At 41.7% G+C, this 27,780-nt stretch overlaps 1 protein-coding gene across 2 annotated transcripts in view; it reads right to left on the minus strand.

The window, feature by feature from the left end:
- Nucleotides 1-1,502: 1,502 nt before the first annotated feature.
- Nucleotides 1,503-27,780, minus strand: part of Scrt (scratch) — a 42,002-nt gene continuing 15,724 nt past the window's right edge. The window contains exon 3 of one of the 2 annotated variants that reach the window (XM_076430337.1): nucleotides 1,503-27,003. In XM_076430337.1, coding sequence (XP_076286452.1) covers nucleotides 26,367-27,003 — 637 coding nt within the window. In that variant the 3' untranslated portion in view covers nucleotides 1,503-26,366. Of the gene's footprint in view, nucleotides 27,007-27,780 lie in introns of both variants that reach the window. The other variant, XM_076430336.1, reaches the window with a different exon arrangement.

Genomic DNA, 27,780 nt, shown 5'->3' on the forward strand with positions numbered 1-27,780 from the left:
TCGCGGGTCTCCGCAGGCTCGAAGACCGTCGTCGTTTGTCATTATAAGAATTCGCTGTCAGCTTGTCAAAATCGATTAGAACCGGTCGCAATATGCTTATGCAACGCTCGCGTATACTTTTAACCCGCGCGAAGCTTAAATGACCTATTTCACTCTTACGAGATTGCCATTTTCGCGGCATTAACGCGCGACGTTGTCACCTTCAACTTTGCCTTGCGGTTGCGTCAGTCGCTCATCACCGAAAACGTCTCCCCACAGCGTAGCCTCATTATGTGCGTTTTTCAGTTCTGCGGAAGTAAATTTTCCGAGTTATGCTTCTGAAAGCGTTCAAATGTCAGACGAGAAATGAATGAGGTTGTCCCGAAAGTTTCTTCCGGAATGTGCTCCTTTAATGTTGCTAAATATAAATACGAACAATGCGACAATCTTTGAGTTAATGTTTTAGTACTTCCTAACATGAATTTGCATTATGCGCATGAATCGAAACCCATCTTTGGGACAACCTAATATCTATTTACCAATATTAAAGGAACACATTCCGAAAGAAACTTTTGCGACAACATAGTAATATCGTCACTGTTTCTGTAAAAATTTTCCACTGTTCGTTTTTTTTGTTCGCAATCTCTGTACGGTAATCTTTGTATTCTCTATTATGTTGAAATAAATCTCATATATGAGATTTTCTATAATTAAAATAGAAACAATATCGTCACTGTGCACAAGTGTAATTCGATTGGTTGAACGAATTACGAATTAGTTGTGATAGCGTAAGAGAAACAGTGGTACTTACGGTTTACCAGGATTTGTCGGATCTTTATTATTACCCCATGTGACAGGACAGTAAAACAGGGCGAGCTAAGTGGGTTCATCGTTGCAACTGCGCACTTCCATGGTGAATATTTCATGCGACGTTATGTAAGTCCAACGAATTGCCAAGCGTCACCTTGCATCTAGGATTAGCTTTAACAACAGCGCTCGTTATCAGTGGAACCTGGCGCTTGCACGCCATATTTGTCATTCGCATTGTTCCATCTTATTCCGTATCCGTCTGTCGCAATTCGTCTTCATTCCCCTCAATTAGCTCCCCTTTGCATTCAGAATGTATGTTGCCATTTTTTATTCATCTAAGATTTTATTCATTCTCAAATGGAACATTCAGGGGGTTAAAATAATGAACAACTAAAAATATTCGAAAATAGTTGTCGATTAAAGACTTTTTATTGAACAATGAATGGCTTCATTAATGAATAAAATACAGAAACAAAACCATAGAAGATTGTAAACAACAATGAGAGGTATGGTAAAGGAAAGAAAAGTTGTTGAGGGTAAAATAGTGATTATGTTGATTAAAGACATTTTATTGAACCATGAATGGCTTCATTAATGAATAGAGTACAGAAACAAAACCATAGAAGATTGTGAACAACAATGAGAAGTATGGTAAAGGAAAGAAAAAGTCGTTGAGGGCATCGAGGTATCGCAGACAGAACAAATAACACTGGTATGGTTAATACGTCTTTTTCTACGTGTCTATTTATTATGAAAATATAATACAAAACATCCTATGTTGTATTACATAGATAACAATGCTCAATTAACGTTTTTTTTTTTCATTCCCTTTTGTCATGTAACGTTACCATCCAACACTATGTGAAGCATTTATCAGGATAGGTAAAGTCGTGTTTCTCTTATTCCACGTTCGTTCGCGTTTTATCATTTTTTTTTATTTCTCATTTTCGTTCGTTCGTTCTTCTTCGTTTCTCTTCGTTCTTCCTCTATTCTTCCATATCTTCTTCTTCTTTCTTCCTCTTGCGTCGTCGTTTGTCTTTGTTTCGTTTTTATCATTGCGTTTTTTTTTCTTTTGTTCGTTCGTGTTAATTACGTTTTCTTTTTTTTATATCCTTTGTATCGCTCGTGTGTTTCTTTGTTTTTTTTTTCGTATTTTTCGTTTCGTTTAAACCTCGTTCGAAGGAAAGGCCCGATATACAGAGAGAAGATTACATAGACGAGACGTTTATAGAGCAGAATTACGAACCGAAAGGAGAAAAGAGGAAAAGGATTCCGTAATCTTTATTCTTTACCGATTTTCTTCAGAGAGAAGATCGTCCGATCGAGCGGAACAGGAACTCGGGAATGTTGGGGGAATGGTTTCGTGGGGATTTTTCGTGTGGTGTACGGGGATTGAAAAGGGCGAGGGGCGAGGGAGGGGAGGTTCAGGAAGAAAGGGCGTTTCCGTATTTTTGCTCGTTTTCTTTCGTTCCGGAGCCGGGATAAAAAGGTTCCAAGGATTTCTTTTATCTTTTTCCCAGGGAAACAGACATCGGATTTTTCTTTTGGATTAGAGAAAAGGGGCGGGACGTTTTTAGCGGTGGGGGACGTGTGCGGTGTTCGGGGGCGTGGTTTTCACTCTTGTTTTGTTCTTTTTTGTCGCGCGTGTTTCACAATTGGAGTTTTGTATTAGCGCTAGTTTACAAATAATACAAATGTATGTAAATATTCGTTATAATAATAGGTTCCCTCTTAGCGAGAAAGAAGCTTAAAGCTAAATTCATCTAGCGTTTCACTATTCGCGTTGTTTACGTGTTTTTTTTTCATTTACTTGTTACTTGTTACTTGTTTAGTTTAGTTTAGTTTATGCATTTTTTTATTTTTCGTTATTCGATTTCACACCATGCTAATATATCTACGTGTTCCAGGTGGTACCCGTGAACAGCCGTGTCGTAGTCGGTTTTAGTGTTTCGGACCCCGACTTCTGAGAGAAACAGGACGAGAGAGTGAGGAGGAGGTGAGGGGGGAGGAAGGAATTTTGGACGTTTTAGGCTGTGGAATCGATCGAGAATCGAAGATCGATTCTTTCCGGTGAGCTTGGCAGGCTGAGCGAACGGAGGTTCGGAGATTTGTACGCGTCGGAGACCGACCTGAGCTCTCAGTGAGTGATTCAAATATAAAAGCACAATTCTGCAAACAATGTATAGCTGAACTCTTAAAAGAGAGTCTCCAAAAATGATTTCACACGTCATCTTACCCTGCTGCGATTTTCAACAATTTCCTTGTCGTTAGTTCGAATATACACTCCCGTCCATCAATCACCGGACACTTATCTTCATCAAAATGGTAATTAAAGAATAAAAGCTTGCAGCTTGATTTGATTGTTTTATTTTGATTAGATGTAGCTATTGTCCGATAATCTTTGATTGCAAAATTAAATATATAGAGAAAAGAGATTGAGAAATTGTGGGATGATTATGGACAAACAATTACCTCACTTTAATTTTAGGAGAATCATGTGTAAATAATTTCAGGTCGGAAGAAAAATTCGGCTTTCGAATTAGAATAGCTTCGAGTGGAAAGTTTGAATAAGTGTCCGGCGATTAATGGACGGGAGTGTAAAATTAAACTCGAATGAAGAAACCTTCACTCGATGGTAACAGCATAGGAGAAACGAGTAAATGTTTCGTTGAGAAGTGGTCCAAAGAGTAAAAGAGGATACGTGCCGTCCCGGAAAAAGAAAGGACAGCGAGAATGGAAAGAATTCCGCTGATCCCAGGAGGATTCGTGAGATAGCGAAGTCAGTCAGCCCGCCAAGCGTTCGAATCGAAATGCAACAATCAAGAAGATAAGGATATCACGGACACCGAGAAATAGGTTACAGGTGTATAGAATAGAGCACACAGAATCTAGAGAAGAGATCGCAAGTTTTACGGAAAGAAGGACGAAGGGGGCGGCGTCACCAAGCCCGCGAAGGAAGATGAACAGGTTCCGAACGCCTGTTGCTCTCCACTCAACAATGTATTGTCAATCGTTTCGTTCTTGAACAGATATATAGCGAGCTTAGCTGTCACAGGCACCGAGTGAAATACATTAGCGATCACTACGATAAATTCTATATCACTACCGTTTCTCATTAGCCGAAATTCGCTGACACGGGGCGGCCATCTTTGCTCGCTGCGCGCCATCCGCTTTCGAACTATTCGTTCTCAAAAATTCATTTACTTGGTACAATTTTTCGCTTCGTCGTCTTCAAGCAAAAATGAATTTCCTTCGCGTGCAATACAATTTTCAATTACAAAATAAGCTTCGAATCCTTACACAACGACCGACAAGATGGCGGACGTCTCGCAGCGGCCTCGAGGCTCCCCGAGCAAGCTGCTCGACCTAGGCAATTAGTGTCATCTACGTAAATGCTAAATACATTTAGCACTACGGTCAGAATAAATTAATGACCATACATAATGTTGACGTGTGTCTCGTTAGGTATGTACCACGAGCCTCTGTGTTTGCGTTACGTTGCTGTGTGTGTGTCTCTGTGCTCCGACGAAGAACACGTGAAAGGAGTATCTGTTCCGTGTCTCTGTGTAAGTAAGTGGTAATGGTAGGTAGTGTTCTGTATGTAAATGTAACGAGAAGTCGCGTAACCTACGGCGTCCCTTCTCAGGTATAATTAATATTTACCTTTAGTTTACCTTTAACTTGTTTCGTTAATTATTTGCAATTTTATTTTGTTTTCTTTACTTGTTAACTCTATATTGCTCTTTGTATTGCTTCGGCGGCAGTATAGCCCTACGTAGTCATGCAAGGTATAATCTCTTATGTTTTTTTTCCGCTTTTCTCGTTCTCGTTAAATAGAGCACAGGCTGATAAAGTCCGCTGACCAACCTCCGATTGCTATAATCGAGCCTGATTCGTACCGGTCAAGTCGGTTTTATCTTGCTTGGGTCGATCGAGAAAATCATTTTAGATCGTACCAGCCCGTGTCGCTCGATAGAATTTCATCGGTAATACCGTTTGTCAACGTATCCTCTATAAATATAGTTAACTTCGCAATCCGCGTGTACTATACTTTTAAGTAAAAGCTATAAAATATGGATACTTGCGCAATTTCTCTCGCTATTTACCTCCTCTATCTCTTTCACGCATACATCGACACACTCTCTCATGCTCCTACCATTTTTCTCGGCAAGACGCTTCCCTCTCAGAATTTCCTGACGTAATAATTACGTCACGAAATGCTTTCGTTTCCCGAACTCGCTGTTCGAGTTTCGAATGTGTGTATACATATATGTATTACATATCCGTATGTTCCGTATGTTATAGAACATATATATATATATATACACACATCTCTACGTATGTATATATTTAATAATATAATATTTATGTGTATAATCAATGTAACCGGGTTCGTCGCGTTACATCGGTCGTCTTCTTACAAAAGCCGTCGCCTCGTTAATTACAAGTTAATAAGTCTTACTAAACTGCTTATTAGGCGCACTGTGTGTATTTGTCATGTTTGTATAATACCGTGAGCTGTGTTTAACTACTATTTCTACCACACATTTTCTCTCTCTCACTCTCTCTCTCTCTCTTTCTCTTGCTATGTCAGCTTCTAATAATTATTAGTCCATTCGATTGTTACCGTAACGGGTAACAAATGATTATCGGCTACGTGTGTACACGTGTTTTCGCTGTATCTTCCTGACACGTACATGTGTTTCATGGGCATGTTTGTCGGTATATGTGTATGTGTTGCGCCGTTCTCGTTACAGATTAAAATTATGTAAGGTTAAAAAGTTGATCGGCCTACGCGATTATTTAATTCAATCTCATCATTCATTTACGCTTCGCGTTTCGCGCTCATCCTCTCTCTCACTCACCTCTCTCTCTCTCTCTCTTTGCGCCGTAATTTTATTTATTTATAATTATAAATCGGTCGCGCGTGCACCTCGAAGAGGACCCGCGACCGTCTACGAAGTTATTGCTTTTGAATACCCCGGCTTCCTTGGGAGCATCCAATTGGAACAATATCCTGTAAATATCAGTCGCAACTTTCGGAGGAGAAAGGGGATTTCATTATTTTTCATTTTGCGTATTTAACGCGGCTCGCGCGCGCTTTTCGCTTGCTGTGTTCGTTTCTATCGAATTCACGCGGTTGCCGCTTTTCTTTTCTGTTTTTGTATTGCGTTCGTGTGAGTGTGTCTCTCGCTATCACATACAATATCGATATCTATATGCGTTATATAGGTAAGGTTCGCCTTATATCACATCCGTCGCTGGCCCGCCGTGGATCGCGATCCATCCTTCGAACTCTGTTTCATTCTCGAAATCACGAATTTAATATCTACTAGGGACCCACCGCAATCGATTTTCCAATTTCCGTATTATTAGACTGCGGATCTTTATGCGAAATAAAATTTTCATTACGATCTACAGAAGCTAAGTAACAGTTTATTTTCCTCGTTAATAATTTTTATATGCTGAAAATAGTCTACTGTTCAAGTCATTCAACCTTTTCACTGTTTCGAATTACACCTATTCATTTTTGTCATAAATGCATAAAATCCGCAGTCCATATATTATACTCGGTATACCTAGAATTTTTCCCAAAAAAGTTCAATGCATTTATAAATCTTTGTTTGCGTCGAAGGAAATCGCGATCGCCGTGCGCCACCGCGGCCAGCATTTTAGTAAATAGGTTCGCAATCAATAATAACAATAATCATAATAGTAATCATAGATCGCAATCATTATCGTCGTCGTAATCGTTGTCAATTAATTGGTACTCCCAAGCGTTTGTAATCTCGGATCGTCGCTCGATATTGCTTTTCGTTTGCTCGTTCCCTTTACGTTTTTGTTCCTTTCTGTTTGTTTCTCGTTTTATTGAACTTTCCACGTTGCCTGTCGGATTCTTTTTTTAGTTACTTACGTTTGTTTGTTTATTTTTTGGTTAACCTGTAATTGACACTGTCCGTACTCGTTGGAACGCATTATACACACTAACGAATAATTTTACTGGTGTATAGGCACTTTTTTTCTTCTTCGCTTTCTCCCTCTCCCTCTCCCTCTCTCGCTCTTATTATTCGATTTTTCAACAAAACTAACTCCACGAACTTTCTTTCGTTGATTCTCATACGGTTCCTCGATTTTAGGCTGTTTCTTAAAACTAGATGGATCAACCTGTTAACTGACTGTGACGAGTTAACTCGTCGGGGACGTAGAACGGTGAATGCACTTTTTGAAGATATTTTTGGAAAAGTTGTGAGAAAGAACGTGTTACATATATATATTTCAGTGAAAGATTTATACGTTTGTTTCGAGGGTGGCGAGTTAACTCGTCGTGGAATGTCAAGAATGATATTCGATAGACATAGAATTCGTAAAATTCACGAGTAGATTGTCAGTCGACAGGTTAATCGAATCGTATCTCACGCGTATCATCATTGTTTCCCATTGTGTGAAAAGGTATCGAGACAATGAAAGGGCGGGGACAAGAGTAGGGATGGCAGAGTCGTTCCGTGGTCTCTTTTCTTTTAAACAACCGTCCCTAAACATCGTTACGCAAACAAACAAACGGATTTTCTTGGAAAAGATTTTCCTCGAGGATCCAGACGGTTTTAAAAGATTGCAAGGAGCGCTCACGGAAACCGGAAGTAGACCAGGAAACGGGAATTTTGAGCGAGAGGACTTCCGGACAAAAGATTTCAGTTGAAAGATCTAGATTTAGAGAATCATTAGACTGCGGATCTTTAAAAAAATGCCTAGAATATAAAATTCGATAGAATTTGGTAACATTTCAACATAAAGGATCTTATTTCATGCCACTTTCTAACATCCGCAGTCTAATAATTATTTTCCAGGAGGATAGAGGTCCGAATCCAGACAAAAAGGATCCAACAAAGAATTCGACGTTGTTCGAGGAACTGCGAAGCGAAAACGTGTCGGATTCCCAGCTCCGTGAAGCATTAGTGCCATTACAATCAACACTTGTCGAGATTGGTGCATGCGATTCGTTAAAGTTCCATTATTAATTGCGAACTCTGCGAGGCTGCGATCGATGTTCACCGTATTCGCCTCGCTGCTGGGCCGCTGGAAATATTTATCGCGTCACACTGAAATCCGCTGATAGTTAGCGGACCGCAATATTCTTAGGTACTTAATTATTAGAGCCGCGCAACGTGCTCGATTTATTATCACCTAGGTATTAAGCTGTCGTTAAGGACTTTAAATAATTTCCATGATCCTATCCACCTTTTCCCTAGGCTCCTATCACAACCCTCGATGCTATTATTGCTTCGTATTGCTTTTCAAACGGTGCAACGACGTGTCGTTACACGAATTTACCGGTAGATACAAAAGTCAAGGTCGATCAGGCGTGCCATTCAGCGACATTGCACTTTCCCGTTCAGTTTGATGATCAATTCTGAACGAATACACTTCTTTTAATTAATCGTGAATAGTCTCATTTTAAATTTACCCGTTTCCAGATTGAATGAATTCGCAAACTTAATTATTCGCCCACTTAACAGCAGGCAACAAATCAAGTTCGTAAAACAACTGAACAATCCTCATTGTCAAAGAATGTCGTAGACAGACTGCGGATCTTTATTCAAAATAAAAATTGTCTGCATCGGTTGTAAGACATAGAAACTTCATGATTTTAATACAGGAGAAATTATATATTGACATATTAAATTTTCCAACAATTTTGAATTTCGTCTATACAATTTTGCTACAAGTGCATAAAGATCCGCAGTCTAGTCGTAGATCATCGAATGGCGCACCTGACGAATATTAGATCGTTAACATTTGCTGCGATAAACATTCCCAGCAGCGTGGATCGCAGAGACCAAGTGAAAAGTATGAAACAGTGAGAGTATAGAGAGAAGACCCTCGCGACTCGAGAGTGGAGAATATCGTCGCGAGACCTTCGAGAGATCGAACGCTTCAGTCGAATGTTATGCGAGTAGTGAATACACCTGTGCCGAATGCGTCGCATTCGATTTCGGATCGTTTTTACATATTTTTCATTAGACATTTCACCGTTTCCCCCCGTTAGCGTCTCGTCTTGCCACATGACTAAGCCGCGTCACCAGCCAATAGAAAAGAGCCTCCGCCCCTCCATAGCTGCTCGCAGCGACGCCAACGAGAGAGAACTCGTGCGTAAATTGCATTCGATCTTTTTCCCAGGAAAAAATCGACAGTGCGCAAGATCGATGACCGGACCAATTGATAAATAACGCGGCTGTTTGTTAACCGCGTCCTCCATCTTTCTTTTCCTTTCGTTTTGTACGCGGTATCTACAAACGATTGACTCGCTGCGAGCACGCCAGTTGATAAGACAATGCTCGCGCACACATATTGACTGATTATTATTGACTCGTTTCCAGTTCTTGAGCAAAGTCCAGTCGATCGATTAGCGCACTTCCGGTTCTGTCGTCGTTCTCCAAACAACCGGCGGGTTAATATTACGTTATTGCTTATGAAAATTGTCATGAGACGACTCGACCGACTATTCCAGTTCTTCGAAGTTTCTTTATCGGTGCTTTACCACCCATAATCTTCCCCTAACCGCCGCTGTCACCTTATTTCGATTCGAATATGTTCATGTTCTCGGGGAACGCTTCTCTTTCCGTCGATCGATTTGGACATTCGCGAAAATTCGAAACTCGTGTTTCCTTTCAAGCTTGAAAATATCGATCCCGACCGTTCGCGCGATTAATTCGATTTACAACGGCCCGTTGTTTTTTTTTCAGCGGGGGATGCTGTTCGCGAATTTTTTCTCGCGATTCCGTCCGGTCGAGTCCGCTCGCAAACACCGGCGAATAATCGAGTTCACCGAGCACGGGGTGCGGTGTACACACGCTTGAAAACGGTGTTCGAACATTTGTACACACTCATGGACAATTACGCGCGAGAAATTATGCTACGTCGAGTATTGCTTTTCGATTGCTGACTGGAGCGCGATCGTGCTTTTTTGGGGTCCGATGAAATCGGCGGAAATTCGCCCCGTTTGTAGTTGCGTGTTCGTTTTTCGTTTGTTTGAGCTCGATGGTCCAGTCGTGTTTTTTTTTTGTTAGTTACGCCCTTAAATAAAATGTGTCTGGTGTTTTTCCGTAATTTTATATATTATTGACACAGTTCCGCCCCTTACTGCCTTACCGAGTACTACACCGAGTATAATTGAACATTTAATACTTCGTTTCGTTATCCTCTTTGTTCCGCGAACATCGAAACATCGAGCGGCCATTTTAATCCCGTGGTTTTGAGCTTGTTTGCGTGAAGCTGCTCGCAATCGTTTCATTATGCTCCCTCTCTGACGAGAGTCATCTCAGTGGCGATTTAATGACCACTTTCCGATGGGATCAACCACAAAATATCAAAAATTTAATCATTGCTGGATTGCAGAAATTAGAAAACAGGTAATTTTCAATTTCTCAGAATGATTAAAGACATTTTCAGAGCACGAAGTCCGGCTCTCTAATCGTTACGAGCATCGCTGACTCGTTTGACGAATTTTGTTCAATATTCATGTTCCCCGAAACGCATAAACAGTATTGACGTGCAATAGATTGTACTTCCTGCATTTATTCATCACGCAAAGACCTTAGAAAAGCCCGTCGAATGCAAATCTGGTATTTTCGGTCCGCCGAAACTATTTTTGCAAGAAAGCTGCACTTAACTCTGTTTCCGGAAGATTTATCTATGGAAATTTGTATAAATATTCGAGCCTTTTACGAGTGATTCGGTGCTTTCTGTTCCTCGGTATCGGCGCGCATATCTCAATGAGTATGTCACAGCAAATGTGTTCATTCAGCAAATCTTTACACTCGACGGTCAATGTATGCGCATACTAATCTGTCCGGTGATGTATTCGCTGCCAGCGGAATTTGAACGTTTAGTATCGAAAGTATACATTCTCATATAGATGATTTGTGATAGCGTCGTTGGCGTTCTTGTATGAAATAAATCGATCAGAAATAATCTACGCAAAGATTAAATTCGCATTCGGAAGAATTGTATAAAACAATCAATTATACTTTATTGATATTCGTGGACACGTAGTGAACTTGATCCCATCAGTGGTATTAAATGCAAGTTTAAATAATGTTCTCTCGTTCCTCCACGTCTTCGAAGACGTTCTTCGTTCCATTGTTAAGTGTCCTTATCATGTTAACCTTAAAAAGACTGAACTGTACAAGAAAAATAAAGATAAATTTTGTTGAATATGATACAAGAATCAAGTGCCAATTTTTATCATTAATTCGTACATTTTAATTCAGTCTTTCCAAAGGCCAAATAACCAATCGTTCAAAGCCTGATTGCACAGAACGGTTCCTTAAATTTCCAAAGAATTACATACGTGTCAGTAGCATTGGTCGGGGATCTATAAGGATTCACCTAAACGCACGTCATCGAACCGATGATCCACGTTCGAGGCTCGTGGTGTCGTTGCCCCAGCTTCTCTTTAAATAAATCCTTTTTTTCCGTGAAGAGGGGTTCGCGAGTGGCAACGTGTTGTACGGCAATTAATCTATCATCAGTATTAATGGCAGCAAACAGTGCTAACGATCGAAGGGCGAGAGATTGGCACACGATGATGCAGGAGGACTATAACTGGTCGCGATTGATATCGATCCAAATTGTTATTGACTTATTAATGCAGGTTGCAGCCGGAATTACCGGCAACCGATATCAACTCTGCTCCGTATCAGCCGCGATCGAAATTACTATTGACCGAGGCTATAATTTAAACGGTTGCGTTCCGTATTTATAGCAATTACCGTTAATTGCGTTGCGTGTCGGTTACCGTGCCCGCTTCGATTTCTGGATGATCGCGATCGACGCTGGCTAGAAATCATTAGACAATCTCCTGAACGAACGCTAATTGATCCTTCGAAGCCGACCGAGATTATTCGGCCTATTGAAAATTTATCTGGAAGGTAATAGTGTGCAATTAACGAACGTTTCTTGATTATTTCAAAGATTGCCAATTGTTTTCGGAGAAGATTCTGAAAATCAAGCGGTTCAAGAACGTGTTGGAAATGTACAAATTTGATAATTTTCTGGAGAAACTGGGGCAACGAGTTGAAGCACGGGGCCCCTAAAAACGAGGGTAAAGGAGGGGGCCAACACTGACAGCCGACGGACTCGGACGATGTAAATTATCTGTCAATTGTCTTGTCGATTAACGAACATTTTCTAATTATTCAATTTTCAAACAATCCTCCTGTAATGACTTTTTTTCAAACTCGACAGCCGACGAGCGCGGCGATGTCAGTGGTCTGGCGACTGGTTCGGCCGCCATCTTACCGGAGCAACGATCGTTCGCTTGATCACGGACAAACTGAGAGAACAACGGGAAAAGAAGAGCCTATCTATCTATCTTGACACCGATATTTATCGAATATTGGCCCGACTGGGTTACCCAGTTCTCGCCAGTATAACATTACTTAATTCCTACGTAGTGTATCTCGATCTAGTTTTCCCTTAAAATCTATACAACGCTTCTCCTCACGGTTTATTCCTTAAATCTGTATAATCGCATTTTCTACAGTACCGTTTCACTTCGTTTATTCCCATTAAAACCCTACGAGCTCTCTTTACAAGGTTCTTCTTATTTACACCATGGTTTTCCGCGTTTCTCATCGCCGAACTACCATAAACGGGGAAAAAGGAACGCGATTGTTTTTATTATTTCACGTGTTGGTAAATACTCTTCGTTTCTTGGTAATATGGACCGCGTAACACGACGGGTAAATGGCGGGGTTTAACGGTGGTACTCATCAATTGTTATCTCTGGTTTCCATGCTCGCCACGGTACACGTTATGTATAATATTAATTGGTGTATATTGTTTGTATAATAATAGAATTATGTTTATGCATTTAAGAATGTGCGTGAGCGATCGGGTTTACGCGACTGTCCATCGTTCGTTGTGTCCCTCAAAATATAACGAACTTGTCCTTCGTTGCATCTGTTGCTAAAATATATATTATATATATATGTATATATATATGTATTATATATTCTATGTATATATGTATATATATAATAGAATCTCTTTATTCTTTCTCGCTGTTTTCTTATCGCGCTTCGCTTCAAACCGCGCGGACTCTTCCTAGTTTCTCTTCCAATCTTTCTTTTCTTCCCTCCTCTTCTTCTTCTTCTTCTCTTAACCTGCTCTACCTTTATGGTTTCTCCTTTTCTCTCGCTGCTCATGCGAGATCGACCAAGGTAACGATGTCGCACGACCGAGTGCAACTTCGACGTCGAGTTCTACCAATTTTTTACTCGGAGATGCTTCTGGTACACGGGACGCGGGCGACCCTTCGCAAGAAACAATGATTTCCGCCATTTTTGCGGGAATTAGATTTGTCTACACTCTGGATTTTTCCGAGAGAAATTACTGCAATATTAATATTAATGAAATTGTTGCAGAGATTTTAGATAAGACTTTTCCCGATTTTACGTATTTATGACAAAAATGGCCAGGCGTAATTTAAAACAATAGGAATATGTTAAAATGCTTGATAAGTGATCAGTGATAACTATGATCGTTCAAGGATAAAATTAAATATGTGCGCAACGCGCGCGTCTGTTTCCCGTTTAAGTAGAAACGGCGCGTCTTGGTCAGACAACACGAGATTTATGTTTCCTCGTTGTTTTTACGTGCAGCTTCCCAGGAACAAATATTATACTTCACGAAGAATCGCCCTGTTACTTTAGCACGGACTACTCGGTATAGTTGCTTAATGTCGGACAATATTGCAAATGGCGTAATGAGCGAGGAACTAAATCGGGCAATTTTTGGCGATTCTGTTGGAACTGGAATCGTTTCTCACTGCGATTATCACTCGACACACACGCACAATGATTCCCTAATATTTTCTTTGACATGTCGATCGTTCTTTAAATAACCAATTTAAGTGACCAATGGAAAGAACAATAGCAGAACTATAAATATTTGTTTCATTGTTCATCCGCCAACAAAAGAGACACGATTTAATTTAGCTCTTTGTTGCAAGTCTCGTCTGTGAAAAATCGTGCACAGTTTAGTCACAATGTAAAAAATCGTCCAATAAAAATTCTTTAACAAATGCTGGTAATAATGAATCTCTCTCAAGTTTACAGCAAACGCAATTCTGCACCATACAGATTAACCGTAGCAATTCGTAACCAAGCCGAACATTTTCATCCGACTTGCCAGCACTTCAAGCTTTTCCCCGGCGCAGCGTTTAGGGCAACTTTCCCAGGAAGAAAAGCCAATTTCCTAGGAAAAACTTCTGCGGTACCGCCTCCAGCAACACGGACAGTCTACACGCGAAACGCATGCGGCGGCCGCTCATCCTGAAAACGGTTCGCACACGCGAAATCCGCGAGAGCGTGCTCGAACCGAAAACAAGCCGCTTCCGCGTAACAAGCGTTCTCATCGCGGTGGCGGGCTTCATTGTTTCGAAACATTTCTAGATTCGGGGATTCGTTAAGCGGGACCAGACACAGAGACGCGTGGAACTGCGAGAACCGGCTTTGCGTAACCGCAGAACTAACGGCGGAGTTTCCATTTGCGCGAGCAACGATTCCGCGCTGTTGATCATCGCGATGCGTGTCCGATTTCACTGATTTCGCCGGAAAATTCGAACAGGCCGAACCGCCAAATGGATTTCGTGTTGAACCAGCGAGATTTCTATCTCGAGCACGAACGATTCGCTGATTTCGCACAGATTTCACGCCATCTTGAACCCCTTTTCTGCCGTTTTCGGGCAGCCGCTTCTGATCTCGACTCTTTCCAGAATTTCTCTGCTGCTTCGTCTCGGATGTTTAACCTTCACTTTCCCTCCTGTCAAGTTATACTGTTTCGTTATTTGTAGCCAAGATGTTAATGTCAATCCAATTTGAATAAAAAACCATCGAAAAATAATTTTATACGTTTTCATCGAAAAGTGGACCGTTTATCATTGTGCGTGGATCTCTGGTAACAAATCGCAGGTATTTAAGAAACGACACCGAACCGGATGTTCGCTCGTCTGAACCGGAAACAAGGAGATCTGGGTCCGAACACCTTCGAACCGGTCCGAGGTAAATACTCTTACGGTGGCTAATTAATTTGGTGCGTGGCGTACTTAACGCTAGAACTAGATTTGAACACATCGTTCTCTAAGCGACGTCTCGTGCCTTCAACCCTACGGAATCCTTGAAAAGGGAACGAATTACCTCAAACACAGTTGGTAAACCTACACATTCAAACACGACAATATTTTTGTAAAAATGGATATCTGCTTTAGTAAAATAAACGCTGTTTCGATAGTTGGAAGTATGTAATTCTTGTGAAAATTAGAATATCATGGGATGTTTTCCGCTAGTAAAATCTCCGCAGGATCGGCCGTATTTTTAACTTTCATCGACGGAGTCTGAGTTCCTCGGCCGAGAATCTATGGCTCGTCGATCCGCGTGTATGGAAGTCACGTTGGCGAAGCTACACGGGTTCCTTAATAAATGTTATCGTTTACGGTTTCGTCGGAATATATATAAAATATATTATGTATAATAATATATCGTATATATCGGAGTACTAAGCTTACGCTATATCGCTATATTAAGTCGAGACGAAGGACGCGCGATTCTCGAGCTCGTCCCTGCATTCCGTCGACGAATCGTCTTCTTCCTCCTCGGCATGTCCATAAAATTCCCATTGCATTAAAAATCAAACTTCCGCGAAAAACAATTCGTTGCTGATTTTGTAAAACGACTGCATTTTATTTCCAGTTTCGCCGAGACTTTTTTTCCAACAGAAGAGAATCTAGGTAAAAGTCGATTTTCTCTTCGCCATAAAAATTAAAATTCATTGTTACACGTGGAAATGACTGTTGTTAGGCTTCCGCCTGAGCTCGAAAAACTCAATAACAATTTTATGAACACTGTGTTCTCGTTCGATCGACCGGAATGGGGACATTATCGGCTCGCATCGAGCAATTTGGACGCGAGTACATACAACGGGGTGTCCATTTCGTCTTGTCGCGTAAAAATGGTCTGCCGCGGTGGTCGTTGCGTTCGCGACAGTGTTTCTCTCATTCCTATTACTTCGTTCTCTTTTTTTCAACAACCAATAATCCTATGAATCCTAGAAAATTAAACGAAAATACTGTCATCGAAACACGCGCAGAGAAACACCGGCGTCGAATAATAACGCGCGAGGGATCACTTTAAATTGGACCGGAGGGCTGTTCTTCCATGTTTCTTCATCTCCCCCCTCCCACTCTCTTCGTTTACGCTAAGGCAACTAACGAATAGTTAAAAAATTGTCAAGGCTCTCGTTGGAAGGATTACAAAACGCGACGCGTCCGGTCGACGTTCCACTGTCCGACAATTTTCAATTGTGAAAAATTGCGAACGGGGCGAACGATCTTCCCGACGCGACACCCTATATAACGAACGATTCTATTGGGGCGGGAGTCTCCTCCTGGAAAAATGCAGCTTTAGATAATGCAAGTATTTAAATCCAAGTACTCTTTTACTAATTTATTTTACTCGGTTCCTCTCGAATGTACAAAAATACGTTTTTCTTTTCGAATGGAAGTATTTTCTGAATAAAAGTGGTGGACGATAGACTGCGGATATTTATGCATTTAAGAAGAAATCGGCTGGGTGAAATATAAAACAGCGAAAGATTGGAGAAATCTATGAATATTGTTGTAATGTTTTCAATGCAAACAATCGATTAGGGGATGATCTAAATTTTTCTGTAACTCCTGCTGCCCGCAATCGTCGCAAAATATTTTTATCTTGCATAAAGATCCGCAAATACGAATAGAAATACGTTCAAGATTGAAATTGATTGAAAATATAATGGCTTGTAAACAGAATAAAAGGACAGATTAGCTGGTAGGGGAAGTATTTGAGCGACCATGGACCAGAAGCATGTTCTTGCATTTTGGTTGCATTTTCAGGAGGAGACCCGCTTCACACGCCCTTTCCACCGAATCTCGTGCAACTCTCTGGTTCGAGTAGAGACTACAGAAGATGGAGACAGCTGTGTACGTGAATGTGAGTTGAAGGAGCGTTCAGAAGCGTTCGAAGGAGCGAAGTTCAAAGGTCGAGCGGCGAAAGAGCGAAGTGCGTCTGGCCATTGGTCGTGGATATCCTTCGTCAACGTCGAAGAAGTCATCAGGATTCAATGTCCTCCGCCACAAACAGCATTAGATCTGCCAAACCCAGTCAGTATCGCATTCAGAACTCCGAGAACAGCTCTCGTCTACCAAATCGTCGTTCCAATTCAAACAAATTCGAATGAATCAAATAGGGGGAAATTCTTTCGGTCGAAGCAACGAGTATCATCAGGATAGTGGTTTGCGCGAATCGTCACGGACGATCTCCGGATCATCAGATCAGAAGAGATCGCAAATTGAACGATAAGCTAACCGATCGATCCTCTGGAATTATAGCGATTTCCATCTCGCTGCCTGCCTGGAAACCCCGATCGAAGGATAACGTGTTTACACTGTTACGCAATCCTGCGGCAGAACGGGGAACAGTGCGCAAAAGCGACCCGTGACGTCGACCAGGACATATATTTAATTGGGGAACACTGCATAGTTTCACTTTTATTCCTGGTCGATCTGTTCCACGTTCTCGAGGCTAACGTCGGCGAATTTGTTGCACGAAACCTGTAAACCCCAGGATTCTGCGTAATGATCCTGGAGGCTGCAGCTATTCGTTTGAAAAATTAAATTAAAAATTTCCTTCGACCTATCTCCCAATATCTCGAACGATACTCAAATGTGTAGTAATTGATTAGATACTGAATTAGATAGAAAATTTTCAAAATTTATGCTGGAATATAGAACACGACAGAATTTAGTCCAATGTTCATTTATTTCAGATCTGCAAAGGCTACTACCACTGAGACTTCTTAAGATTCGTCTACAAAAATTGAGAATTCCACAAACATCCGCAGTCTACTAATAATGTGAACAATATTTTAAATAATGGTACTTTTTGGTGGCTCCTCAGAGTCGCCGCTCTCCAAAGACTTGGAACGACAGGATTCGACGAGGTGCTCGTGTTCCGAACGAAAGGCGACCGAGTTTGCCAGAGAATATGATAGATCATAGTTGAAGGAACGTCCTTGAAGGAGACCGGAAATAGGGATGGCGAAGATACCAGCCGCGGACAGTGTGTCGCGAAGGTGCACAGACACTCGAGATAGCAGCGGAAGGAGTTAAGCACGGGCAGTCGAGGAGACACGAAGACTGGGAACAACAACAAGTTGCTCTTCAACCTTAGCTACCCACGATCGATCCCTTATAACTCTCCTCAATCGATCATCGTGCTTTCCAGAAAATACTATACTCGCTACAATGTATCCAATCTTCCAGGTGTCCTTGTCGAAGCTATAACTGCTAGGCACCTCGATCCTCGATCCTTATTCAAAGATCGAGGTATCCTGTTTCCTGTAGCTACAGCTGCCAAACACCTTGGACTCGATCCTCAATAGAGGATTGTTCATTCGAAACAGCTTTCTCGACAATCTCAGAAGAGGTTCGATTAGAGTAGAGAAGTACGAGGGTCGATTAGGCTAGTTTCCCGTTGCTGTTCCCGTGAACAGAGAACGCCGGACAGCACCGACGCGCAAACATCGAGCGAGAAGAGTCTCGTTAATAGATAAAGCGAGCGCGACCGAGCGGCCCCTTAATTACAGGAAGATTAGATTAGTTTACGAGTTTACAGAGAGTAATAGATCCTAAAGTACGTGGCTGTGTGTTCGTGCGTTACGTGGTCGGTTGGCGTGTAACCTAACCGCGTGTGTTAGACTATAGGAAGAAGATCTTTATACAGGAACGCGCGCGCGCATGCATGCGTGCGTTCTATATTCGTATTTACATGCTACGGAGCTTCTTGTCGGAGGAGTGACGCAACCTCAACGTTGATCCGACGCTGAAGATGCTCGAAACGAGAGAATCCCACGATCCACCGTCGAGGGAGTACTGTACTTTCGTCGGAACAGCTTCTCTGAAGGCGCCGAAGAGAAGTCGGCGCGCGAATCCTTGAGAAATTATGCGAGTTTCTGAGATCGTTGCGTGCGAAATGTAATTCGAGACTCGCAGTTTGTGTCGATAGGAAAAATACTGTTCCGTAAGCTGCGGTTAGATCCGGAAAACGCTATGAATGCGTGCTCCCGGTTAAAAGCATCGACACTTATCGTATCGGTGTTTCAGACCTGTTTGCAATTTGTAAATTAGCGTTTTCTTGGAAGTCGATTAGGTTGCGTGTTCCGCGGGAAACATTGTGACCCCTTTTGTACGTGAAATTTGATGTTTCATCGAATGTTTCCACGATGGTTGAACTTTATTCAAGAAATATACTAGGTAAGTTTCTTGGAGAGTTTACTTATCTTGGATGTTGAATGGAGAAAAATTGTGACAGATCTTTCAACCTCTGTATAAAAATAATCTTGCAACTTTTCAGGCCGGTCCACCATATCCAACTGTCCTGAGATGCTTTCGAACAGGAGCACGTGCCGTATCATCGATTGAAACGTCACTTCCGGTCTCGACGATGGAGACAGATATCGACCAAACGACAGAGGACACCTTCCTCATTTTTAACTAACATTCACAGCGCTATTGAACGCCATGATTAAGCGTACTATATATTTATACTCTTATGCATCGCGAGGAGCTATGAGATCTGAACACTTTGTAATTGGAATTTATTAACTCTTTAGTGTAAAATTGGTGTTTTGTACGAGGAAGATAGCCCGCGTGACTTTGATCGATCATCGTGTTCGCCTAACATCAAGGTTTTACCGAATAGCAAACAAAATTTATGTACAGAAATCAAATCTGTTATTCATTTATTCTACCTCAGTCCACACGCATTGTACACACTCGTTCGAGTAACTCGGAGCAATAAACAGTCTTCAAAATCAACGAACATAATCTTGATCGAGCTTGATCACCATTTGAAAAAGAAATAGTCAGAGTTCGCAAATGGAATTATCACTGATCTTGTCGATAGGGAGGTCGATACTTCACAGTCATCGAAATGTTAGCATCACGATCTGAAATAACCATGATCGAGAAGCTCGTAGCAACAAACTCTGTAATACATTCATCACCTTGTCTTCGATTCTGCGCGCATAATCAACAGAAAGTATCTCGCTAACTCGTACTATAGCCTGGGCTAAGCTTCAGCAGTCATGCGAAGTCTATAAAACATTATCGTCGTGGTATAGTCACGTGGATAATGCTTCTGAAATAGTCTAACTTGATCGACTGAGTCTGAAACTAGCGAAAACATCTATCGGATTATTTATGGCTCGTTCAATATTTAAATTGTTGTTAGACGTCGCCGCGTATGACGCACAGGTGCACGTCATCGGATCTCTAGATCGGTCACGTGGGAACAATACACATAGACGTAACCTGAGAAATTGTATAGGATATATCAAACGGATATTAATTAGAGATCGTGTATTTACATACACGTGCATTAATGCATCCCCATTTGAATTTGCATAATTTTTAGAACGTGCAACCGAATAAGAAACTAAGCAATAAATTCGAAAATAAAGTCGATTTAAATTGTTTCGCGCAGATGTTTGTTTCCTCAAATTATTATGATCCAATATGGCGACAACTGACACCAGAACATCCCTCATCGACAAGACCAACGCGATCGCCTGGAGTAAACTGAAAAGTGGTCCTCGTCCAACATGCTCGGTGGTGGACAAAAAAAAACATATACACTGTTCCCGGATAATTAAGTTAGTACGTTCGAGTAACGGAAAACACTTCTGTACCCGACACGGTACAACAATTGTTCGCCGGTCGGCTCTTTCTCTCTCGAACGGCGAAAATACTCGAAAACAGAGTAGATTGCACGCGGTGGCTTGGAGAACTCTTAATTATTTCGATAATTGAGAACGGCCCGCGGTTCGTTTCGGGTCGTTAATAATGTCCCGGAGTTAGGACAAACGTGGGACCCCGGGCCGGTCAATTAAAATACTTTAATTGTCCGTGAGACTTCTCCTAACGAACCGGGCGCAATTTCCCCAGTAACGAACTCTGACCTCGGCCAACGGCACCCGATGTCACTTCCGCGAGAGTATTTGCATCCGTTTCCCCACCCTTCTGCTCACCCCTCTCCCTCACCCTCCGAATGTTCTTCTTTTCCATCGTCGAGCAATTTAATTGGTGATCAATAGCTCGAACCTCGATGCGCCGATCGCCGAACGACTCTCGTGTGCTCCAAGCGCCCGAGACGATAAAGAATATTAATGGTACCTGCCTGATACCAAGATAAAGCTCGCTGCGGGAATTGAAATTGAATTCATTATGTGCGAGGGGAGCTATCGGAGAAAGTTTGGAAAGTTGAATTTGAATTTAGGTATAAATATAATATTACGATTGAAAGTTGATTTTGGATTTAAATTTAAATATTATGATTGAAAGTAGAATTTGGATTTAATAAAATGATTGAAAGGTGAATTAGAATTTCGATTTAAATGAAGTTGGATTTTTGGATCAAGTTCTGCGATTAAGTTTTTCCGCCAAGTTTCAACGTTAATGTATTCGAAAGGAAAATGATTTGAACTTTCCCCGAGCTACCACTTACGACCAAACTGTACAGAGTTTTGCGTAAGATTGCCTGCGAGTGTGTACGTCACGGGACAAGTGTACGGCACGGAGTATTTTCCGGAAGTTCAATTACTATATCGACTAACGACCGAACACGCGAGTCCAAGCCTAACAAAGCAGCACCGGTTTTATCGCGCCCCAGGATGCGCGCGTTCCCATTTTGTTTTCGCCCTCGATCACGGAAAACGGAAATTGCACGCGTGTGTTTTCCTTCGTAATAGTCTTCGTTTGCGTTGCTCGCGATACCGATCGTTGTACGTCAGATGGTCGTGTATCTACAATAACCTCTGCGACAACATCGATAACACACCCAATCACCGTAATAATAACAAACAAACGCCGTTAATCACGATTAATAAAACCCAGGAGACCACGAAAGGATAAATAAAGTACACAATCGTTTAATAATAATAATAATAAATATAATAAATACCGATGACAATAATAAATTACGATAATGCTGCAAACGTAGCCAATAATAATCATAATAATCATAATAATAATAATAATACTGACAACAATTCGCAAGAAGGAGGAAAAATCAAATAAATTAAACGTATTATGTATACAAGCCGTGATCGTTCAATGAACAATCGATCCGCAACCTAAGGAAAAGAACTAACTGAAGGTTGGTGGTGTGTCGAGGTGTTCGATCGAAGCAAACGAACCGGAAGTGAACGTATCTTCCGTTCGTTACACTTCCGTCCCGCTTATTTTCCTTTTTTTATCAGTAATTAAACAAACACGCGTCAAACGGTGCACTTCGTTTTCTCGTTTCTATTTTTCTCCGTTAACGACATCTACTCTCTTTCTCTCTCATTCTCATTCTCTCTCTCTCTCTCACTCACTCTCTCTCTCTCTCACTCTCTCGATCCGAACCGACTAAATTTACTTCGTTAATTAATTAATATTGCTTAGGGATTTTTATTGCTCTACGTTCGCACACGCGCTGCCACGCAGCTTCCGAAAACTCGTGAAACAAACGTCACCAACTGCAGGACTAGAGAAGCCTTTGGGATCTGTTCTCTTCTCTCTCTCTCTCTCTCTTTCTCTCTCTTTCTCACACACACACACTCTCTTGTTCTCTCTCATTCTCTCTCGCGCCGTGAAAAACCGTAATTCTTGGAGAAGAGTCTCGAAAAATTATTGCAAATCCACGACGCCTTATGCCACGTTCCATTTGTTCGTTCGCTTTTTTTTTCGTTTTGTTACTTTTATCTTGGCGGTGAGGTCGGCTACTCTGTACATGCAAACGCGGTAATTATTTGTCGGCAAATCGTTATTACAAAAGGACACGTTCGATCGTTCGGCTTCGATACACTAACTTCAAGCCTTCCTCGCGCGCGCGCGCGCGCGCGTTCATGTGATTTTTGCTTTCCTGGTCTCGAGAAATAATCGTTGTCTTTCGAAAGTGGCTCTTTATTGGTTCGATTCCTCGAGTTCTCGAGTTCTCGACTCTATTTGACGCTTTTATTGCTTTTATTGCTCTCGAACACGCGCCGTTTAATTATTGCTTTCGAACACACGCCGTTCAATTATTGCTCTTTCCGCGAGGTTATTATCAATGTTTAAAGCACTGCTACATTGACTTCGGTTTTTGTTTATTTAATATCGTTGCTCGAGGAGGTTCTCAGCGAGTATGACTCAGAGTATTAACTATTTTGGTCGGTTAGGTTCGTGGGAAGTGTACATCATTTTTGGAAAGTTATAGTGGAGAGAGAATCGATACCTGCTTCTAGCTTGTTAATGTTTTGTTCTTCCCTTGTTCTGAATTTCAACATTGCTTCAATATTTTCCTTCGAACTCTTACAAGCTTCCTCTGTAATGTTTATTTACGATCGAAGTGCATTCACTCAATGTTGATCGTGTCTAAAAGCAGCAAAATATGAAATCCTGATTTTTCTTGAGCCACCTTATCAAATTATTTCATATCAAATAAATTACTAAACGTTTCTGTGTTGCACGAGTAAATTGCATCAGTTTATTATGCATAAAAAGAAGAAGAAATGTTTAGTTCTCGTGTTCAAATAGTCCGAGTGCAAATCATAAAGAAGTTTAAATATCTTCTCGTAAATAATAATCTCAGACTGAGAGCAATTCGTTGCCATTAAAAGATTCATCAAGAAATCCGTGCAAGTTTTTCCTTCAAACTCTTACAAGCTTCTTCTGTAATGTTTATTTACGATCAAAGTGGATTGTCTCAATGTTGATCGTGTCTAGAAGCAGCAAAATATGAAATCCTGATTTTTCTTGAGCCACCTTATCAAATTATTTCATATCAAATAAATTACTAAACGTTTCTGTGTTGCACGAGTAAATTGCATCAGTTTATTATGCATAAAAAGAAGAAGAAATGTTTAGTTCTCGTGTTCAAATAGTCCGAGTGCAAATCATAAAGAAGTTTAAATATCTTCTCGTAAATAATAATCTCAGACCGAGAGCAATTCGTTGCCATTAAAAGATTCATCAAGAAATCCATGTAAGTTATAAAACTTTTCATAGAATCTCGTTTACGACTTCTATACAGGGAAAGAAACAGTCCGAAACCATGAAACCCTAAAGCTATCTACGTCTATCAGCCATACTGAAAGAAGCTCTCAAAAAGGACACTTCAAACTTCGTTGTACAATTATCGAAAATCATCTAGCAACAAGTGTGTATATGAATGACGACCAAGTTAACGAAAGAGGAATCGTTAAATCGCCACGTCAATAATTATATTCGAATCCACTATTCTAACTATAAAATAAGTGGAGTAATTTTTATAATTTATATTCTCCTTCGACTTAATTGTACTTCGATCTCATATAAATATAATAATCGCAATGATAACCCTAAAAAGAGGAAGTCGAAGGATCGAACCAAAGAGCTCTGCCATTCTCCAAAATGGCGTCGTCGGTTATCTCCGCGAGGCAGACCGGAAGCGTGTGTGTCCGAGACGATCGCTCAACGAAAAAGAAAAGATTTCCGTGCCGAAGCAAATCATCGTTTTTCTATCACGTTAAACTTCGATGTCCGCCTCTATAATGTATAATTATATAATTCGTTGTGTCGAAACATTGCTTTTTTGACCGTACGGGCCGTCGTTATTAATGTTTTTTTTTATTTTCCCTTACTCGTTATATTGCTTCTATAAAATATGTGTATAACAATATTACGCATCTATTAGTCGAAATCTGCTCTAGATATTACGGTGTGTGTGTATGCGTGTATCCTTGGATGTGTGTATGTGTACGCGCCTGTGTATATTGTAATGACTGTGTTCTACGTGTACGATGTATGTATGTATGTCGAAATGTAAGTACACGCGTCTTTGGTGTTTTACTTTTATATATTTGCGCTCGCGTGTATCAAGTCTCGTCGTGTCTGATCGAGAAAGAAAAATCTCTACGCAATGTTCACCCGGAAGTAATACTTTTTTTACAAAAAACTATCGTACCCTTCCATAGAAAATTATGATTCCCCGGTGGACGAGGGACGATTCGACGCTACTCTCAAACTCTTGGCTATAGTATATATTGTAATAAATAAATATTCGTGTCAGACCCAAACGCAGGTCTTTGTATTTCTATTTCCCTATACAGCGCCCTACCACCTTGTAAAATACAATCTCGTTACTAGTGTCTAGGAAACATCCGGTGGTTCGATCGACTGGAAATTCCCATCTAGGCCTAAAACCTTGCTCTATAAATCCCCATAGAGGAAAAACTCACTCACCCATGCAAAAGAGGAACCGTCCCTCGTCCAGGTCGACTAAAATCATCCACGAAGAGTTGTACACGCGAGGATATCCGGAACGCAAGGATCTTCACACGACGGCGTCCGCAATGGCGTCGATCGTCCCCTGATCACGTGGATCCCGATCGATTATAATCCCGACTCGTCGGAGAGGAACATGCAGGGGGATCTAGCGATCTAGGACGATCAACAACCGTGCGGAAGTGACGGAGTGGACGTTGATTGCTTTGCGTCCCTAGAAGAGCGACGAACCAGTTCCGGACGGGTCCCGATTCAGGCCACGAAAAAGGAAACCGGTCCGGAAGTCTCGTGGCCATTCAAGCTCCCTATTATTGTATCTTGAATCTGTCATCCATCATCATCATCATCATCACGGCGATTCCCCCCCATTGTTTATCGCTCATTCTATCCGCGGAGAGTTTTGCTTCTTTTCATCACTTTAGGCAGCTAAGTATTAATAAATAGTGTCTCCGTAACGAGCTCGCGACTAGAACCGTACGCGCTAGTAAATATATATATACTATATATATATAATAATATAATATATAATATAATAATATAATATCATAATGTAATAGGTATAATCGACTAGAGTGACTAGACTGCAGTGTGGACGTCACCGTTCGACGTGTCTCCAAAATTTTTTCATCTCGTTTCTCTTTCACTCTCTATTTCCCCCCGAGGCGTCTTTTTAATCATCCTCGTCGTTCTGCGCATTTCTCCCACTCCCTATCTTTCTTTCTTTCTTTCTCACCTATCTTTCTTTTTGCTTCGATTTAAGACTTAAACATTACTGGACGTTTTTATTAATGTTAGACATTATTTAAGAAACCGATACCACCCACCTCCTCGATCGTGTGTGTGTGTGTGTAACCGATCGCGATCAATCGTCGCCTGCTCGTCGTATCCCCGTCATCTATCGATCCTCGTGTTTCTTTACGTTACTCTTTTTTTTCTCTCTCTCTCTCTCTACGTTGTCTTCGATCATCAATTTTTTTGGTTTGTTTGTTATGTTTCTACGCGTCATACTCATTTCTCTACTGGCACTTTTCTACTTAAAACCTACATGGGCAAACCTTTTTATATCCGGATCGTTCCCGTACAGCTTATAAACTTATCCGGCCGTCGCCAGGTGTGACCGCTAGCTTTCCAAAGTGGTCACCGCGATGGCGTCGTCTTCGGGACGCCTGATCTCGTGCGGCGTTGCGGAACGCTGCTACAAGCCGCAATTGCTGTTCTGTTGATGTTGCGTCGCACTTTGTTGTTGCTGTTGTTGTTGGCCGGGGATCTCGTCGTCTCGCAGACAGGCGGACTCCAGATGTTTGTTCAGGTAGGACTTGAGCGCGAAGGTCTTGTGACAGCGTGAGCACTCGTAGTTCTTGTCTGCCGAGTGCGTCTGCATGTGTGCTCGCAGGTTCGACCGATCCGCGAACGCTTTGCCACAGTGTGCACAACCGTACGGTTTCTCGCCGGTGTGACTCCTCAGGTGACCTTGCAGCAGCCAAGGCCTCGAGAACATTTTACCGCAAACGCCGCAGCTGTGGGCTAGCTTGTGCGTCAGCACGTGCATCGCCAACGCCGGCATGCTCACATAAGCTTTCCCACAGTGGATACACTTCTTCGCCGATTGCGAATCCAGGCTCCGGTGCGTCTGCTTGTGCCGGGACAGGTTCGAAGAGGTCGCGTACTGCTTCCCGCACTCTGTGCAAGTGAACTTTGGCCGGTCCGGTTGAGCAGCTTCCTTGTCTGGAACTGCTGCGCCGTTCGTCGAAGTGCTGCGACGCTTCGAACGACCGTCCGACACGAAGAACGCCTCGTACGTGTATGCGACCGTCTTGCTCCCATTGCCGCCGCTGCTGGTTCAGAAGAATCGTAAGATTGAGATTTATCAATGCTCCGGTTTGGGCGAGATTTGGAGACCGGTCGTCAGGATTTTTGTTCGGGAGGGAGAGTTTAGGTTTTGTCAGACGCTCATGCGACAGATTCATTTAACAACATCCAGTAGCTAGATATCAGAGTTTCGTAACGAGCATAGAGCAAGCGGGTACACCGAAGCGACGACTGTGCCACATTGAACATTGGTCTGGGGGGGGGGCAGGCGTATCTCGTCGCTCGTGGTGGTCGGTTTTGAGAATCGAGTTCTAGATTGACCAACCTAGTGAAAGCAGAAGACCTGCGACGAATGCAAATCAATTACATAAATCAGTTTCAGTGAGATCAATGTCTAGAGCATTCTCGTGTGCAATAATCACTCACAAATTGATTGCAGTCGCGGAGCTGAAATAGTGCGCTATTTCAACGTTTCTGTTGCACATGAGATTAGATTAAATTTTCAATCGACTCTAGATTGAGACCAATTTTCTTGTTCGCAGAACCGCTGCTCGTTTTTATAGAGTTGTTTGCAGTAATGGAATCGTAACCATCTACTATAATAGTTGACAGCTTCAGCTAGTTTTTAACACCCTGTATTCACGACTAAGAACTTTTTAATGGATCCGTCAAACGCAATAGCAACTTTACTTCAAATTTTTCTGATCAAAACACAAATCCTCCGCGTCAACTTGGCCTACTGCACCAATCTCTCTTCACGCGGTACCAAACATCGCAACTTCGTTGCCCACAGGCCAGAG

Source organism: Lasioglossum baleicum, chromosome 9 (genome assembly GCF_051020765.1).
Source record: "Lasioglossum baleicum chromosome 9, iyLasBale1, whole genome shotgun sequence".
Taxonomy (NCBI): Eukaryota; Metazoa; Arthropoda; class Insecta; order Hymenoptera; family Halictidae; genus Lasioglossum; species Lasioglossum baleicum.